This window comes from Balaenoptera physalus, assembly GCF_965194825.1.
Source record: "Balaenoptera physalus genome assembly, chromosome: 4".
NCBI classification, from domain to species: domain Eukaryota; kingdom Metazoa; phylum Chordata; class Mammalia; order Artiodactyla; family Balaenopteridae; genus Balaenoptera; species Balaenoptera physalus.
The window spans coordinates 99,817,403-99,835,700 of record NC_138891.1 but is presented as its reverse complement, the minus strand read 5'-3'; the positions used below and the strand labels follow the sequence as shown (position 1 = coordinate 99,835,700).

At 39.4% G+C, this 18,298-nt stretch overlaps 2 protein-coding genes across 3 annotated transcripts in view; one reads left to right on the top strand and one right to left on the bottom strand.

Annotated features, from left to right (window-relative positions):
* Positions 1-2,685, top strand: part of ST3GAL6 (ST3 beta-galactoside alpha-2,3-sialyltransferase 6) — a 78,994-nt gene extending 76,309 nt beyond the window's left edge. The window contains exons 10-11 of one of the 2 annotated variants that reach the window (XR_014263095.1): positions 1,439-1,588; positions 1,737-2,685. Coding sequence is in view for 1 of the 2 variants with exons in the window: in XM_082460538.1 (XP_082316664.1) it covers positions 1,439-1,492 (54 nt within the window). In the remaining variant the exon portion in view is untranslated. Of the gene's footprint in view, positions 1-1,438 lie in introns of both variants that reach the window. The other variant, XM_082460538.1, reaches the window with a different exon arrangement.
* Positions 1,221-18,298, bottom strand: part of DCBLD2 (discoidin, CUB and LCCL domain containing 2) — a 92,397-nt gene continuing 75,319 nt past the window's right edge. Inside the window, exons 10-16 of the mRNA XM_082460404.1 lie at positions 16,635-16,785; positions 15,740-15,826; positions 15,468-15,593; positions 12,038-12,131; positions 8,192-8,241; positions 5,813-5,950; positions 1,221-5,098 (exon numbers count right to left, since the gene is read on the bottom strand). Of these exons, the coding sequence (XP_082316530.1) occupies positions 4,629-5,098; positions 5,813-5,950; positions 8,192-8,241; positions 12,038-12,131; positions 15,468-15,593; positions 15,740-15,826; positions 16,635-16,785 (1,116 nt within the window). The 3' untranslated portion in view covers positions 1,221-4,628. The remainder of the gene's footprint in view (positions 5,099-5,812; positions 5,951-8,191; positions 8,242-12,037; positions 12,132-15,467; positions 15,594-15,739; positions 15,827-16,634; positions 16,786-18,298) is intronic.

Sequence of the window (18,298 nt, the reverse complement as noted above, 5' to 3'; positions counted from 1 at the left end):
ATGAAAAACCAGTTGTCCACATGATTCAATCGCATCTTCAAATGGAAAGAAGCTTACCTAGGGTGCACCACAGAAGAGTTGTGGGAGGCAAACAAGCCAGTTGGATAAAAGTGGTGAGCTGGTCGTCTCCCTTTTCATTTTAATGTCTGTCTGGCTGTAACCAAGGGCTATGGGGAGGGAGGGGGACAAGGGGTGAAGAGAACAGTGGAGGTTATAAGGCTGGAATCAAAAGCTGTCGTCAGAAGAGGTAGGAGTGGAAAGAACAACTGGCATCTTTTGAACAATAATTATCACTGGGAGACAGTGGTAATTATCACTGACAGACAACTAGCCTGCATCTCTAAAGAGTGTATAAATATTAGATCAGAAACAGAAATAAGTGACTGACTGACATACTTGCAAGTGGTGTAAGGGGACAAAACTATTAGCTGATTTAACCCAGACCTAGACAATAAATATGGACTCTGTTCTGTTAACCCCAGCATATGTTTGTTTGCACCGTACCAGTCTCGTTTGATTTTGCTGATAACTTCTTTCTTTGAGGTGGAAAAGGCACAGCTGTTCAGTGTGATCTTTCCCTCATACCACACAGCCATAGGCTGCAGCTGGGCTGCTGAGTTTGGTGTAAAGTAATTCGGGCTTCAGAAAGGATGGCACTGGCTACAGGAAAAGGTCAATGTCAAAAACCAATGGTAGGGACTTCTTCCCTGGTGGTGCAGTGCTTAAAAGAATCCGCCTGCCAATGCAGGCAACACGGGTTCGAGCCCTGGTCCGGGAAGGATCCCACATGACGTGGAGCAACTAGGTCCATGTGCCGCAACTACTGAGCCGGCGCTCTAGAGCCCGTGAGCCACAACAACTACTGAGCCTGTGCGCCACAACTACTGAAGCCCACGCGCCTAGAGTCCGTGCTCCACAACGAGAAGCCCGCGCACCACAACAAAGAGTAGCCCCTGCTCGGCACAACTGGAGAAAGCCCCTGCACAGCAACGAAGACCTAACGCAGCCAAAAATAAATAAATGAATTTATAAAAAAAACAAAACAAAAAACCAAACCCCCAAAACCCCCCAATGGTGGCATTTTCAAATGTTACTGTAAGTACTATAATATTGGCCATAAAAATCTGATCTTAAAATTGAGGGATCTGGCATTTTGCATGGTATGAGAAAGGTTACAAACCTCAAGGTTGTTTAAGCAAAAAACAAAACAAAGAAAAAAACCCTGAACAAGACACATATATACAATTTATTAAAAACATGAACACATTAAAATCTCACTATTTATACAATCTAAATTCTAGCAACATATACAAATACTGAGTGACTACAGTACATGCCGAGGTAAGAAAAGTACATTCTGGGAGAATATCACTGACACTCAAGCCATTTTTATTTCCAATACGTATTTCAATACATGTTTTGTTTCTACCTTTCCCAGTGCCAAAAAAGAAGAGGAGATGAGAAGAAACTAGTCACAAGTTGGATTAAATGAGAATTGGTGCCACAGTTGACCTAAAAGTATCCAACTCTTCCTTAGATTTTGCAGTTTAGGGACTTCAAGTTCAGAACTGAAAGGCAGAGCCAGTAGGTAATTTTTTTTTTTTTTTTTTTATAAGCAGAGCTTCATTGATTTCTCTTAAGAGGGGCTGAAAAGCTTTTATTGTCCCACCTAATCTATTCATTCTTTCGAATTATATTATCTGACATGGTGTTTCTGTAACCCTCTTGCTCTCCAGGTAACAATGTGGAGCCCAGGGAAAGAAGTTCAAGCTTTATCACATTCCATAGAATTACAGCCACATTCATATTTAAACGAGCTCATTTTCTGTTCCCTCCAGGGCGGGGGGGAGGGGGGGCAAGTGTATACATAACATCCTAATTTCAGTTACTGTATAAATCCTCTGCTCGAACCATTTCAACAGCGAATAAACCCATTGTTCAATACAAAGTGCAAACAGTGACACGTGAACTTAAATAACTGGGCTAGACCCTGCATACGCAATAGGATCTATTTAGATTTACAGCTTTCAATAAAATATAAATCAGCATTCACAATATCTTCCCTTTAACTGCCGGTTCCCAAGATCAAGTAACAGCGAAGCCAGTGTAATTTTATGAAACCTTAAGGGCCACATTTCCTGCACCACTGTCTGATTCTACTTTTATAACTGCATTAACAGGAAAGAATTTAATCCAATAAGCCACAGTGAGTTAAGTCTTTTACATGTTTCAAGCAAAGAATAAAAATTCCAAGGGAATTTTGTAAAAAATGGTTACTTTCACATTTTCAGTTGTTACTTGATTGTCTCCAAAGCTGTATATATAGCAGACATAGTAACATTAGAAAAAAAAAAACAACCCAAAACAAAACTCTAATATGAAAACATACGAATTAAAAGAAAAAGTACAAACCAGTACAACCCTTTGTATCAGGCTCAGCTCTTCATTTGGAAAGTAAAATATATAATAGTAGTAAAAACTAGGTATTTTATAAAAATTATTGGTAGTTCAAACAGCACAGTGGCAATATATGAATCAAGTCTTAAAACATGCATTATTTAAGAAAACATTTGCTTCTCAAAAAAAAAAGTTCTATGGGAAAACAATCAGGTACACACAAACAAAAATAGCAAGCATCTTTGGAAAAATGAAAGTTACTGAAATCATTTCTCTTAAAGCTTCAAACAGGCATATGATTTGAGAAAAAGTATATTTTTGTATACTAAGGACGAATAAAAAAATAAAGCAATTGGTTTACTCTCTTCCCACCTGAAAGGGGATGACTGCATTAATACATGTGCTTTACACATTCATAGGTTTTAATAAAAGTTCAACATCTGTGCTTTTTGTTTCAGATATTTTGAAACAAAATGTGTATTGGTTTTTCAGTGAATAAAATTATGCCTCAAAAGTCTGTTGGAAAAAGGAAAAGCCACTGAAAATAAGACCAACAAAATCATACAACTAGAAGGCAGGGAGGCTGTAGAAATAGGCAGTTCTGTTGTGAAGCAACGTTTTACAATACTGATAGACTCATGGAAGCAAGCGAAATGAACACTGTACATCATTAGTCAAATTTAGCATATTCTGCCATCATCTGGTGGCACAGGCTAAAAGAAATGACTAGAACCTGATGGGGAAGTATATTTCAATATTAAGTCTGCAAACTAAGGTTTATATTGATTGATAGAAGAGGGGATGTCAAGTTTTATATATTTTAATCATATGGTCAGCTTCTCATATCATCTTACCAGTCTAAAGACTTTTAAAGATGGTTTCCACACTAACGCTAATAAACTGCACATGGTTTCTATTTCAGTCATTTAAACTAGTTCTGGGCAAATGGTGACAAAGAAGTTGCCCAGAGGTATCAAAAACAAGACAGGAATTTTCCCTTGCTAGGATGCTGAAACATTTGTTCCCTAGGTATGATATAAAGGACTGCACCCCCTACCACATAGATGGCATAATCACACAGAGCTGAAGAATACATGCTGGGTTTACATTTCTTACAGTAGTTTACTGTGGAAAACAAGTATTTCTTTATTCGACTAAAAACAATAAATTACCTTGAGAGTCAAAGAATAATCTGTATACATAAAACCGAAGAGGACAAATTCGGTTACTTTTTTTGGCGGCGGGGGTGGGTGGGTAATTTATATGACCCCCAAGGAGTCATGATTTTGCCTTTCACCGTGATAAATATAAGTGGGTATTGTTTAGTGTTCACTTTTAGAAACCCTCAACTTTTCACAACTCTCCTAGGAAAAATTCCATTGCAAGTAAAGTTCGGGGCGGAGAATCTCCTTTACAGCTTTTTTAATTTGTAAAGTTGTTCCTGTTTTCACATGGAAACCTTAGGGGATCTGAAATAATGAGGTTGATAAAGGAAGCATCACCCACTGAAAAAACTCAAGCATTTATAAACACAAGAACGGGGCTGGCCACCAAGGGCCCCAGGTGGAACAAGCAGGGATGAGGCCAAGTTATGTACTATGAAATGTTAAAGCTCGTTAGAGTGTCAGAAAGTGGAAAATCACTCTGCTCACTGCAGGTCGGTTTCCCAGCTATAGCTCTTCCTAAGGAAAGATGGATAAGTATATATATATGACTGCAATCAAAACAAGGATTATGTCACTATTTTCTAAAAAAAATTCAGAAAGCAATATAGGAATAGAAGAGGAAGAAGTCATGATAGTACCCACCTTTCACAAAGAGCAGAATTTCAAGCCATCAGACATTTTATAACAGTACCATGCGTTATTGCCAGAAAGGCTTACAGAGCCATCTCGAGTTCATCAATGTAACTGCAGCACTGGTAATAAATACTCTCAGTGATTTTTAATTTCTTTGAAGTGCATAGTAGGGAGCTTTTTCTGTATAAAATAGTGTTTTACAGTAGTAACAAACAGGATATTTGAAATTTAATAGGCAAGCAGTAACTGTGCTACAGTAACACTTTTAAAGCTAGATGGCAAGATTAGTAGTTTCCTGTACCTCGGTCATCACATTTCCCCCAACCACGTCCGTGACAGATATGTAATACGTTCTATATATTACTACCACTAATACAATTTTAAAAAGGCCATGTGCTTTAAAATGATGCTTTGTAAAAAGCAGCATCACCTTCAAAGGATTTCTTTAAAAACACCACATTCACCATCCCTCCCTGCTCCTGACAGCCCCTGTGCGCTCTGTGGCACTTGGTACACCAATTCGTCTGGGGCACTTGGAGTCGGCTTCCCACCTTTCGGCGTATCGTACTGGGCGCGGGCGGAGGAGCAGCTGTCAGTCCTGGAGAGAAGAGTGCTGTATGTTCCCACTAGAGGGGGAGGTTGGTTCCCTGCAGCTTTGAAAGTGGACGCTGAGGGCAGGCCGACCGAAGCTGTGGGGTGCCCGGACATATCCATGACAATTGGGGTTGCGTACTCGGGCCCAGTAACCGGGAGTGGTTCAGCATAGGCGTGATAGACTTCCTGCACAGGGGAGCTGTAAGGGTCTAGGTCAGCATAGCCTGCTTCTTTGCCTTCCTCTGGTTTAAAGGTAGATCTCTGATGGAGTGTGCCAACAATTCCTCCCACAAGTGGCTGTGCATACTCTGTGGGTATCGCAAAACACAGACAACAGAAAAGTTATCGCATTAAGGCAGGGATCCTATAATGCAGGGTGGCAGCTGCAGGCTTGCACCAAAAACAAACACCTCTTTATGGCACTTTTGTTATCAACGGAGACTGATGGATCTTCCCGCAAGAACTAACTTCAAAAATTAAAACTAAAGACGTTACCCTGTATCTCATGGTAATAAGTCGATGTGCCAGAAAGCTTCATTCATGGAAGTCTGCATAAAGAGTGTGTATGTTCTTCAGATTTATAGACAGTATTTCATTGGAAAATAAATGTTCCATTACTGAAATAATATTCGTCTTGGAAAATAATTTCATAGATTTCTTTTTTCTTTTTCAAATATTAGGAAATGTTTAGAATATATTCTAGGTTAGTAGGATAAATACTGTGAGGCCACTGTGTCTTTCCTGCTCTCCTTTTAAAACCCCCAAACGCCCAAAAAAAACCAAACGAAATTTCAGGTAAGCAGACAAAATGCCCAAAGTTTTCAGAAATGAGTACCCCAGTTTTATGGACAGAACATCTAAGACACAGAAATGACTCTCTCGAGGTCTTTTTAAAAAGTGGTTCTATATTAGGAAACTAGCTCATCTGCTATGCATGAAACAGATGAAAGGCACTGCAAATCTCACGGCACTTTACAGCGCGCGCGGCAGCCTCTCCTTCCTGTGGTGGCAGCGCTAGGTACCTGCAGAGTCAGCCTGCAGCGCCGTGGTGACTTCTCTAGGGCTCAGGTGATTCACTTCACTACTGCTGTAGCGAACTGGGGTTTCCTCGTGCTCCACTGATTTGGCAGGAAGAAACTGCTTCATTCCTTTCCACCAACCTTCATTGTGATCGTAAGCAAAAGAGACCATTACACAGAAAGCTATGTTTGAAATGATAACAGTATATGAAGGGAGAAATCCTGTTGCATTTAAGCCATTTCTATGACAAATATTTATACAAACCAGCCTTTGTGTTCAAGGTTTTTTGGTTTCTTTGGTTGTTGTTGTTTTGTTTTGTTGTTGTTCTGGTGGTAAAATACACACAACATAAAATTTCCTATCTTAACCATTTTTTTTTTGGCCGCGCTGCACGGCTTGCAGGATCTCAGTTCCCCGACCGGGGACGGAACCGGGGCCACAGCAGTGAAAGCCTGGAGTCCTAACCACTAGGCCACCAGGGAACGCCCTGAACCATTTTCAATCAAACAGCTCAGTGTTATTAGACACACATTCACATTGTTGTGCAACCCTCCCCACCGTCCATCTCCAGAACTTTCTTCGTCTTGTGAAACTGAAATTCCATACCTATTAAACCGTAATTCCTGATTCTTCCCCTCAGCCCCTGGCAAGCACCACTCTACTTTCTGTCTTTATAATTTTGAGTAGTCTAAGTACCTCGTATGAATGGAATCATATGCTATTTTTCTTTTTGCGACTGGCTTATTTCATTTAGCATAATCGCCTCAAGATTCATCCACGATGTAGTATATATTGCAGAATTTCCTTCCTTTTTAAGGCTTAATATTCCATTTTATGTGTATAACCACATTTTGCTTATCCATTTATTGGTGGATAGACACTTGGATTGCTTCCATGTTTTAACTATTCTGAATAACGCTGCTATGACATGGATGTAAAAGTATCTTTTCAAGACTCTGCTTTCAATGCTTTTGGGTATATACCTAGAAGTGGAATTGCTGGTTCATATGGTAATTCTATTTTTAATTTTTTGAGGAACTGACAAAAATTCTGTTTTCCACAGAAGCTGTACTTTTACATTCCCACCAACAGTGCACAAGGGTTCCAGTTTCTCCACATTCTTGCCAACACTTGCTGTTTTCTGTTTCTTCCTATTCTCTATTTTGTTCCTCTCTTCTCTAATCTTTATTATTTCCTTCTTCCCAATAGCTTTGGGTTTAGTTTGTTCTTCTTTTTCTAGTTCCTTAAGTTGTTCAAACTTATTTTTTGCTTTGATAAGACTATCCAGTGCAGGGACTTCCCTGGTGGCGCAGTGGTTGGGAGTCCGCCTGCCAATGCAGGGGACATGGGTTCGAGCCCTGGTCCGGGAAGATCCCACATGTTGCGGAGCAACAAAGTCCGTGCGCCACAACTAATGAGCCTGCAGTCTAGAGCCTGCGAGCCACAACTACTGAGCCCGCATGCCTAGAGCCTGTGCTCACCGCAACTAGAGAAAGCCCGCGCACCGCAACGAAGACCCAACGCAGCCAAGAAAAAAATAAATAAATAAATTAAAAAAAAACAAAAAAAGACTATCCAGTGCAAAGCAGGACACGGTAGAAATCTCTATCAAAAGCATATACTGAAGCAAATCACTGCTACTACAGTGCAGCCAGATATAGTTTGTTATAACAGTGGTCTTTAATAAGTTTTAGTAAGTTTAAAAAATTTTAAGACCAACCCTGTGGGGGGCGGGGGGACAACGGTGAGAAGTAGCAGCCCACGAGCTGCCCCCATCACTGCTCTTTTCTACCCTCGTCACAGTGAACTCTTTTGACTCCTAACAGTCATTCCAGTGGTGAGACTGGGAAGTGGGAGACCCGCCCGCAGAAGGCCCCTGGTGTCACCTGCAGCAACCTGCCACCTGCCACAGAAAGTAGGAATGCGGAAGATGACAACTCATGGCAGAGATAGCAGACTTCACTGACTCGTAAACCGCTGAACTCCACTGCGGTAAATATCCACAGCAGAGTGACACACACATACACACACACTGTGTCATCAGGACCGCAATCCTCTGCTTCTTACCTAGTGTTCACGTACACCACACAGAAAGCTGGTCTCCTCAAGACCGATACATACATGGGACAAACCAGACAAGTTTTCCAAAAGGAAAAGAACAGAGCATGTGTTATGAGAAATTCTTACTTCCCATTTCGTTACTTACAGACTAGAGAGATTTTACAGAAAAGTAAAAATGATCAGAACAGAAGAGGAATGCCATTTTTCTAACAGTGCTGGGGAGTTTACGTGGGCCTGAAAATGGCTTTCCTCTTTCACTGCTGCCAGCTGGAGGGCAGGGGCTTCCCTCTGATGGAAAGAGATGTAAAGCCACAAATTACCTGCCCGGTCCCAGTAAGGTAAGTCATAGGTGCCTTCAGCTTTTTTCTTTCTGGAAAAATACAGAAAAATACAAAAAAAGTTAGCAAATAGAGTGAATTCACTAAGTAAGAAAGCTCTGAAACTGCAGGATAAACACCAAAGTTAATAATTAGTGAAGAGTACACATTTCTACTTGCTGATTTCCCTGGGAGACCTCTTTCACTTGACTTTCGAAGTTGCCACTGCTGAGGCTCATGAATTCTGGACTCTCAATAAATATTAAACAACTATCTCCTGAGACACTTATCTTGTTACCCAACTATTTTCCACTCAAATGGATAAAGGGATTAAAAAAAAAAAAAAAGACTAAGTCTGTAGATAAAAACCCTGAATCAAATCAAAGACCCAACCCTGACACGTGGATTATTATGGGGAAATCATGTTAGGTTTGTTTTGGTTTCAAATACAAATTTCACAAATCAGTCGATTCACAAAGTTCACAGGACACAAGAAGAACAAAACCCCCATATTTTCTTCTGCGTTGTTACTATTTTTCAACTTACTACTTTTTTTCTACAGTCCTTTGCCCCTGAGAAGTTTAAAGTGTCACACACCCTTAACTGCATAGACCTGATTCCTCCACCCTGCCCAAGATAAGCCAACGCTGTCACTAACAGTGAGGGGACCGAGGGCCACGTGTGCAACTAAGAAGGTTCTTCCCCAGCCTGCTCCTCAGAATTCTGACACATCCTCCCCCGGAGAAACTTCTGTCCCTCCCCAACATTAAGAATTGCTATCTACCGTGAGCCTTTTAAAAAGAAAAAAATCAAGCACACAAAAGGACATTTTCTGATGTACACCTAATTAAAATAATGCTCTGCAAGCTAAAGAGAAAGAAGTTGTTCTAGTGTTGTAAACGAGGAAAAGAGGGTTATGTGACTTGCTGAAGATCACAAACGGGGCTTTCTCAAAGAGCCGAAGCTATGTGCTTTTCCTACTTCGAAACATTCTTCTCTAGTATAAGACTATGTTTTTATTATTGATACTAAAAGCTCCCTCATTTTAAAGTCTGGCTGTATTTAAAATATAATACTTCATTATTTCAAAGTAAGGTATAGCGTAAAATTTGTGGACGAGATGGTAGGTGCTGAAGCTGTCCAAGGGTTGTACTATAAAGGATTTCATATTCTTGATCTCCAGTGACAAAGCTGCAGGTGATTTATTCGTTACATGTAAAGTACTTAGAACAGTGCGTGGCATGGGTTAGGGATTCAGTAACTTGCAGCTGTTTTTATTATTACTTTTCTCCTGGCTATTTTCCATAAGCCCCTTAATGGCACTTCCTCTTTACTCCTTATCACAAAGCCAGTGGTCAGCAATTTCATCCACTACGTTCGTAGACGTAACCTCAATTCTGCAGCTCAGACCTTTTGTCCTCAACAGGCTCGTGTTCCATCTTGCCTCTTGGGAGTCTGAATGTCCAGAGTCCTTTAAACGCCATCCCAAACTGATCTCAGGACTTGCCTCCTGCCTCTCAACAGCTCTAATCCCCTGTCCTCACCCCCACGCCCTGGGGCTTTAACCGCAGAGGGTTAGACATGAACTGCCGATTGATCAGAGGCTGCAGCGGTAACAGCACGGGCTCTGAAGCCTGGACCAAATCTCCACCCTGCCATGTGCTGACCAGGTGACCTCGGACAAGTTACCTGTGCTCTCTCAGCCTCACTTTCCTCTTCTATAAAATGGGATTTATAACAACACCTGCTTCACAGGTTGTTTTAAGGATTAAATGAGTTAAAACACGTAAGGCATTTAGAAAAACATTTAAAACCAGCATTTCATTTTATTTTCTATGAAACTTTGCCGTTGCTGCTGTTCTCACCACTACTACTGTTGCTGTCAGGTTCCCTGAAAGCATCGTGAACTTTCCTTCCTGGACTCTCCCAGAGCCCTGTTCCCTCCTCCCCCGCCTCGTGCCTTCATGCTAAGTTGTCAGTTCTGCACAGACGGCCCCCCAACACCAGGAATCCGGGACCCACGCCTCCTCCAGCTTCCTTCCACCCGTGGAACACACTGTGGTTGGTACGGTTATGATGTGTTATGTGTTTCTTTTGTGTTATGATTCCTACTTACCTTGGGTGAAACTTAGAGGATTTAAGCTATTTAAGACATGTTACGTAGTTCAAAATGGAGTCCCGGTGGCCAACACGAACTTGCCTATGAGTTGTTTTGAAACGTCCACTGTAGGATTGCCAGTGTCCTCGAATGATAAACTGAGAATATTACTTTAGATAAGAAGTTTGATGGCCCATGTACGGCACGGGAACAGACAGCAACTGAAGGAGTCCAGACTCCTCCCCTGGGGTAACGCTTACTCCTTAGGAGGAGACCACTGAACCGAGTGACCTGAAAGATCTTGGCTGGAGGCCCCCATGCTGCTGAGAGCGGTTCCAGATGGATGCTGCCTGAGGCCCTGCTGGAGCCGGGGTGACTTCCCACCCTCACTTGTCATGTGCTGCTGTTGGTGCCGAGATGCCTCCTTCAAGGCTTCTCTTGGAGTGGTTCGTTTACACCCTCCTCCCCTGCCCCCCGCTCCCTACTTTGCCTAACCTGTGTTGTGTGCTAATTATGTGTAGTAAACCGAGTGACTTGTGAATTGAATATTGGCTACTGTTTTATCTCCAATCCCGTGATTCCTACCTGCCCTTACTGCTGGGCCCTGCAACAAACAGGTTCCATGGTGGAAGGTGTTCTGCAAAGTATCCTCTCCCATCCATAGACTCTGGGGTTCACCACTGGACTCCCAGCACACGGCTCAGTACTTGGCAGGGAGTAGGAGCTCAAATATCTGTTGGATGGCTAGACAAATGAAGTCCCTCCAAACCTGTCAGTCACCAAATCTGTCCTCCTACTCTGTTACCTCTACTCACGACATCTCTACCGGTCAAGTGCACAAGTCAGAAACTTGAGAGGGCCTTAGATCCTCCTCCTTCCTTAGCAAGTAGCCAGTCAAGCCCTGCACTGACGCCTCTGGGAAACCTCTCCCCCTCCACGTCTCTCCCTTTCCTAGAATTGCTGTGTCATGTTCCTGTGTGGCCTTAATAGTTTCCTAACTCTTCTCTCTGCCTCTTCTAGTCTCTCTCTCCTCTTCAATCCACCCTCCTGCCACCATTTTCCTACAATCGTCTGATAATATCACCTGTCCGCTGAACACTGCTCAATGATTTCCCCATCTACAGAAAGTCCTTCCTGGTCCAGGCCCAGGCTGCATTTCTATGGGTCTCCTAGAGCTCCCGCATGCCAAGCCTCTGTGGGATGACTCACTGTTCTGCCTACATTCCACAACTCTGTGCCTTCCCGCAAGACTTTCCATCAATCTGGGCCATTCTCTCTTCCTCTATCTAGCCAAATCTAATCCCTCCTTTAAGGCAAACCATGCCAAATTTGAGGACTACTCTTTTCTGAAAAGAAGGTTTCAGGTAACTCTCATGGTTCTTGCGTCTGTGTTCCCCAGCACTTCATATACAACTCATCATGCCAAAGTACAGTGGTCAACCCTGCTAAACAATCTGTAGATAATAATTGTGTCTCATTCTTTCAGTGTTACTAAGTATCTATTATATCTCACTAATGTGTGTAACCCATTGTATAATACAAAATTTGATACAATAAAGGTACTCAGTAACTGATTATGGAATTGAACTTACTCATTTTTTACAGGAATAAAGGAGAAATGTATATATTTTTATTCTAATGACTATCTTAACTCTCCCTCTCAAAAAAGTTCATCTTCTATATTTAGTTTCTATTTCACATTTAGAAACATCCCCTCTAGGACCAGTCAGGCGAACTAGTTTTGTACGAACCTGTTTCTCCAATGCCAAGCACACACTAGTATGAGAATGAGAGTGGTAAGGACCATGACCAGCACAGGGACAAGGACGGCGGCCAAGGCTACATCTGAAAAACAAACGCAAACAAACCAAAACACACATTAATACCAAAGGCAGAAATCATTAAGGAGAAGAGTACAGATTAACCATATCACCATTCAAAGCTTTTCTATCTCAAAAAAATACCATAAACATAATTTATGCAATGAGAGTGGGCGCGAGTGGCAATTGCAGAGGCCTTCATGGATACATGGAAGTGCGTCACATTATTTGCTCAACCTTTGCATGTTTTTAAATCACCAAGACAAAAGACAAATGATAAACTGGGAAAACGTATTTTCTGCATATGTGATAAAAGGTTAATATAGTTAATCTATTACAGAATTTACAAGTAAAAAATAAACAACAGAAAAATCAGCAGAGATGAAAGAGCAACACATTAAGAGCACAACTGACCATTAAGCATGTTCACCTCACTAGTAATCAGAAAGATGCTGTTTTTGCTTATCAAATTGGCAAATATTTAAAAGAACAACTAATTGTTGAAGAGGGTATCAGGAAACAGGGATTTTGATAGGACTATAAATTGAAACTACCTTTCTGATTGGCATTTTGGGGCAATATCTATAAAAACCTATTACTTGGCAATTCTCTATGTAGAATTTATTCTTAGGGAAAAATTAAGATGGCATTCAAAGATGTATCTTTAAATATGTTTGCTTCTGTATCTGAAGAAGACTGTAAAACTGGAAGTAATCCAAATGCCCAACAATGAAAGGGAATAAGTAAATCATGGTCTCCTCGTTATAATAAAATATTATCCTTATAATATAATATTATAATAAAATATTATCCAGCAATTGGAAGTGATGGCAAAATATTTATAGATGCAAGAAGATAATAACATAGTATTAAGTATAGAAACCAAATGTGTGTACGAACAAGGCAGAAACCAAAACATTGCTGGAGCCTGCAGGGACTTGGAGATCACTTAATCCCCTTATCTCACTCCATAGATAAAGAATCCTGGGCAGAAATGGTCTGCTTAAGGTCAGTTGGGATGCTAGTTTCTTCCTCCACCTCTCAACCTCCTCCTGGCCATGAGGGTGATAACAGCAACAACTGCTATTTACTGGGTGCTAAGCGCCAGACCTGCATCTTATTTACTCCTTATAATCACACCAAAGAGAGAAAGAAGCTGAAGATACAGGGAGGGAGAGGACAATCAATAACACCAGGCCTCTGAGAAGCTGTATGGATGGGAACTAGGTGACTATGCAGGCTCCACAATAAGGAAGTGCCCTTCGAATGGCTTCTACTTTGGGAAGCTGAAGATGTAACTGAGAGTGACTGAGGATCTCTGGGTCAGGGGTTTGAAAAATACAGAGAATGTTTCAAACAGCTACTGTTGAGAACAGACAAAAGAGCTAACCAGGGAAACAGAAAGACCACCAGCTGCTACTGAGGGCCCCACTGAGGGAGGATCTGGACATTACAGTGGCACAAATCTGACCATGACATGATTTTCACCAGCATCACTCTCAGCCTGGATGTAAAAATGGAGAAAGGAGAAGTGAATAAAACAGAAATCATGACTCAGGATAGAAAGGACTAAGAAATTAGAAAAGCAAATGTGCTTTATCCCTAAAATTTGTGAAACTGTAGAGAGAATAATCAGGTTCAGATGGATACAGTCTGACTAAATCAGAGGCATTAAAATATATGCTTAGGTTCAAAAAGCAATAAAAAGTCTACATACTACTGTTCCAGAGAAAAGGAGACAGGAAGTCTTCAACCAAAAAGACCTAGATGTTGTTACTTTAAAGATTACAGGGATCCTAGTTCTGGAAGAAAATGCTTTAAGAACACTTTTAGTCCTAAGATTTTAAAATTCTATAATCAGATTTTAAGATGAACAACACTTTTAAATGACTGTTTTTCCATCTGGGTATGTGGTCTGGGATTCCACCCAAACGCATGCTTTCTGTAAACTGCTAAGAAGCTCTTTGTGGGATGATGAAATTTCTTGTCTCTGTCAACCTTTGCTTCTCTTTAGACTGGACAAAATAAATGTTGCCCCTGCCATTTCAAAGAGCTGCCACCAAGTCCTCAGCCACTACCCGCACCCCATGACTGTGTGCCCGGAGGAGAATTCAGGATGGAGAAAAACAGAATACTGGCTCTAAACAGTTAAGACACATATCAATGAATAATTTCAATGAGCTCAGACTCTTGCATCTTCCCACACATAGAAAAGCACTAAAATCATTAACTTGAGATGTCTGCTTTTTGTGATTAGCAGTAATTTTTTGATGTTTGACTACATTTTTTTCCAGCATAAACCCCTATAAATCTTGGCTCCTCCCTCTTTGGAACAGTTTCTCAGAACTATCTGAGAGGCTGTATCCCAGGCTACTGTCCTCAGTAAGAACCTGAATAAAATACAATTCTCAACTTTTAGGTTGTGAGTTTTTTTTTGTTTTTCAGTCAATACTAGCTTTTCCTGCAGCATGAGAAAGAAATTGGTCTCTTTGGGAATACTTCAGAAGATAGGAAGGAAACTGACATGTAGGAAGTTGTAGAAAGTTATCTGAATCCAGGCAAATTTTCAGAAAATGAGAATGATTAAGTTCTATGTGGCACAAGTTACTCTGAATGAACTACTTTCTCTTCTCTGCACTGTCCTGAAAATTAGTGTGCTTTTTATCTGTCAACACTGAAATTAATTCCTCCATGGCACTGATGCTTTTTGTTCCTGAATTCAACAGAAATTTTGTTTTCAAACTAGTAAAATTAAAAAACTACTATGTTTTATATATGTTAACACCTTATATACTAATAATTAAAAGCAAAGTTTGAAAGTAAATTGAAAAACACTATTTATAATCTGAAAAAGTAACTGTAAACATTTAAAATACAGAGACCAAATTTTTAAAATAAATGTTAACAGAGTATCTTGTTTTAAAAGAAGTATTTTCACCAAAACTTTTTTTTTTCTTCTTCCCTTTTTCCTACCAAGTTCCCTATCCAGCAAATTAATATATAATCAGAAAAAAAGTTTGTTTCCTGCTATGGTTTTAGTTATTTCTAGAAAAATTATCTTCCTAAGCCTGAGACTCCACATATTTAGCCACAGAGTGAAAAAAATCATAAGAGGAAGCCTAGAATACAGCAGCCATCTCTAAATATTTAAAGAACCATTTTACATGGCACCAGATAATAGAACTTAGAGCAATGCAGCCAGTTTTTTCTATAAGGTATGGAATCAAATTTTTTTGCTATACTTAAAAAACAGAGGGAAAAAACCCTGAGCGTTTAAAAGCTGGAAATGTTTCTGAAAACTTAAGTTAAAAACAAAAAAACTCACTACTATGAACAGGTATTAATTTTTGGGTTTGCATACCTTTGGTTACATTTGGAGTTATGGTGGTATTTTTGATTTCAGGAGTGGCAGTTGTTTGCTCTGTGTGTGCAGGAAATTCATTGCTACTTCGAGGTTGTAGTGGTTGAGTAAATTTGGGGGCACGACCTTGAAAAAAGTTTTAAAAACTTTTTATTCTTTAATCTATACCAGCTTGATTAAAATAGTTACTTTATAATGCTTTTAATATGTTTATGGAAAATTATACCACAAATCCAGGGAACATCAAATTCTCACATTTAAAGTAGGCATACCTTTGGCTATTTTTGGAGGGGCTGTAGTGTTTTTGAGGTCACTGCTGCTCCGAGGAGGTGGAGGCTGAGTAAGTTTTGGAGGACGACCTTGAAAAATGGGTTTAGAAAAGTTTATACATTTTGCTTATAAAAATCATAGTTAAATATAGTAATTTTAAATGTCTTTAACATTTCCTAGAGTACTTAATTCTGCACGGTAATTTTAAATTTCAGAGAAATACGTCAGAAGGATAAATATACTCTGCATGAAATGCACAAATGTATTGGGATTTCTGAGTTTTTAAATAATTAAATTGTCCAAAAAGAATCTTCTTAGGAAGGAGAATAACAGGGAGTCAGATGATGTTGAATGATAAAGCTATAAAAATGTCATCACAATATGATATACTACTCATTCAATTCATTTAATAAATATTTATGGAGGGCCCACTATGTGTCAGGCACTATGGTAGTTTGGGGGGACATAACAGTAAACAAAGTATTAAAATATTATATAATTTTGAAGGAAGTTATTCCCATTTTTAATTTATTCAAAGTAAAAGGCACTTAGGTTAAGGTGACTTACAATCACCAGTGTTTGTATGATACAAATATTCTACTACATGAGACCGGATTAAAAATTATTAAGGTTGAGACTACATTTGGAAAGCAATCTCATTGCATTATCTCATCAGTGACACCCTCTCTTTCTTCTTCCACTTGTAATTTTGGAAACCAGTTTGATATCTAATATGATATTTAATAGAGATAACTATTTCTTTTTAAAAATCCCTTTAAGAACATACTGTAGAGTATAAACACTTACATTATTATTAATTAATTTCTCGGAGAACAGCACAGTCATTTTTAATTAATCCAGTGAAAACCACATGCTTTAAACATACTGTTGCTTTACCTTTAGGAATAAACTGACATCCAAGCAGTTCCATTTTCATGGCAATTTTCTGCTGCCATTGGGTAGGATTCACTCTAATAAAACGTGCAATAATTGGTGGCAAAAAGTTATTACGCACATCCTGGTGATAATCTTTGTTTCCTTGAAATATCTTTAAAAAACAACAAAAATTGGTACTTTACATCAACAGAGGCCAGGGCTAAACTGCTCCACTGAAACATGTTTTTGGTTTTTGCTCTGGGCCTTAAATGAGCTCTGCAAAGTGTGACATTAAGCATTAATTTCTAAGAAAATAAATTAATCATGATTTGGAAGAACTATTAAGAAGCTGCACACTCTTCATAAAAATTTCATAGGAGGAAAATACTGAATATAGAAATGAATTTAAGATGACTTAAACATAACAAAAGTTCTAACTTGGCAATTTGGGAAGAAGGTTTGGATTGCAGTGCACAGTACCTTGTATTAATAAATTAGTAACTCTAGTCCTGTGGAATCACCAACTATTTAAATATATTAATTTTATTTTCAAAGTAAAGCATAATTGAACATTTGAGGTCTTAAGAGGAAATGCTGTACTGTGCACTTTTCATAATTTTTCTCTCAATAAATAGACTGAAAGTGAACATACACTAACAAACACGTAACAGATACATAGCTCCGCCTACTGGAGAAACTATATAAACACAGTTCCCATATCATACATTTTCATTTCCTGCTATTTGAACCAGAAAAGTGATGCTGCCCACTGCCTAGTTTAATCATCATAACTAAACAGCCACTAATGCATCACACGAATAATCCTTAGGTAAAAATATAATCAGGTGACTATGTCATTCCCTCAACTATTTCAAGCAAATAATAATAGTATCTCACACTGGAACAGCTCTTAATTATTTACAAAGCATCTTCATATAATTAACTCAGATGTTCTTCATGACAAGCCTACAAAATAGGCAGAACCCAGAACACTGCAGTTTATACAATGTAAGTGGACTACATAGCCAGTCAATTTAGAGCAGTGATTTGAATCTGTGTCTTCTGACTTAACCATAGGGCTCCACTAAGCAAAAAAGAGCCCTCTTCGTTCCTTCAGGCCAAATTACCTAGGCAGTTTCTAAAGACCATTAATAAACAGGTACCTGCCGAAAATCCAAGTGGTTTTTTGTCAATGTGAGAACAAGTAAATGTTTAACTCCTCAATCAAGTTATTTCCGAATATTATAGCTATTTTCTTCCTGGCTGATTCAAATGGCATTCGACTATAAACTTCTAAGATGATTTAATACCCTTCATTTTTAAAGAGGTCTGAAGCTACAATAATCTCTGAACTAGTAAGCTTCCATTATTTCCTCAGATTTTACTCTCAAGTAAAATGAAGGCAATTCCTTGCAGTCTATTATATTAGTGGAACAGGAACAGTAACTAAACATCATCACCTTAGGACATAAAAACTATCCCTGAAATTTTACTCCATACTGCCATCTCATCTTCATAAAAAACTTAAAGGAAAAAGATTTCATAAAAACTAAGTACAAAGGATTTACATTTAATGTATGAGCATTTATTATGACCCCCCCCCCATGTAATGTGGAGGTTCACAGGTGCCACAAGGGTGAAATGGAAATGGAAGTCAAAGTTTTCACCCTCAAGGAACTTACATT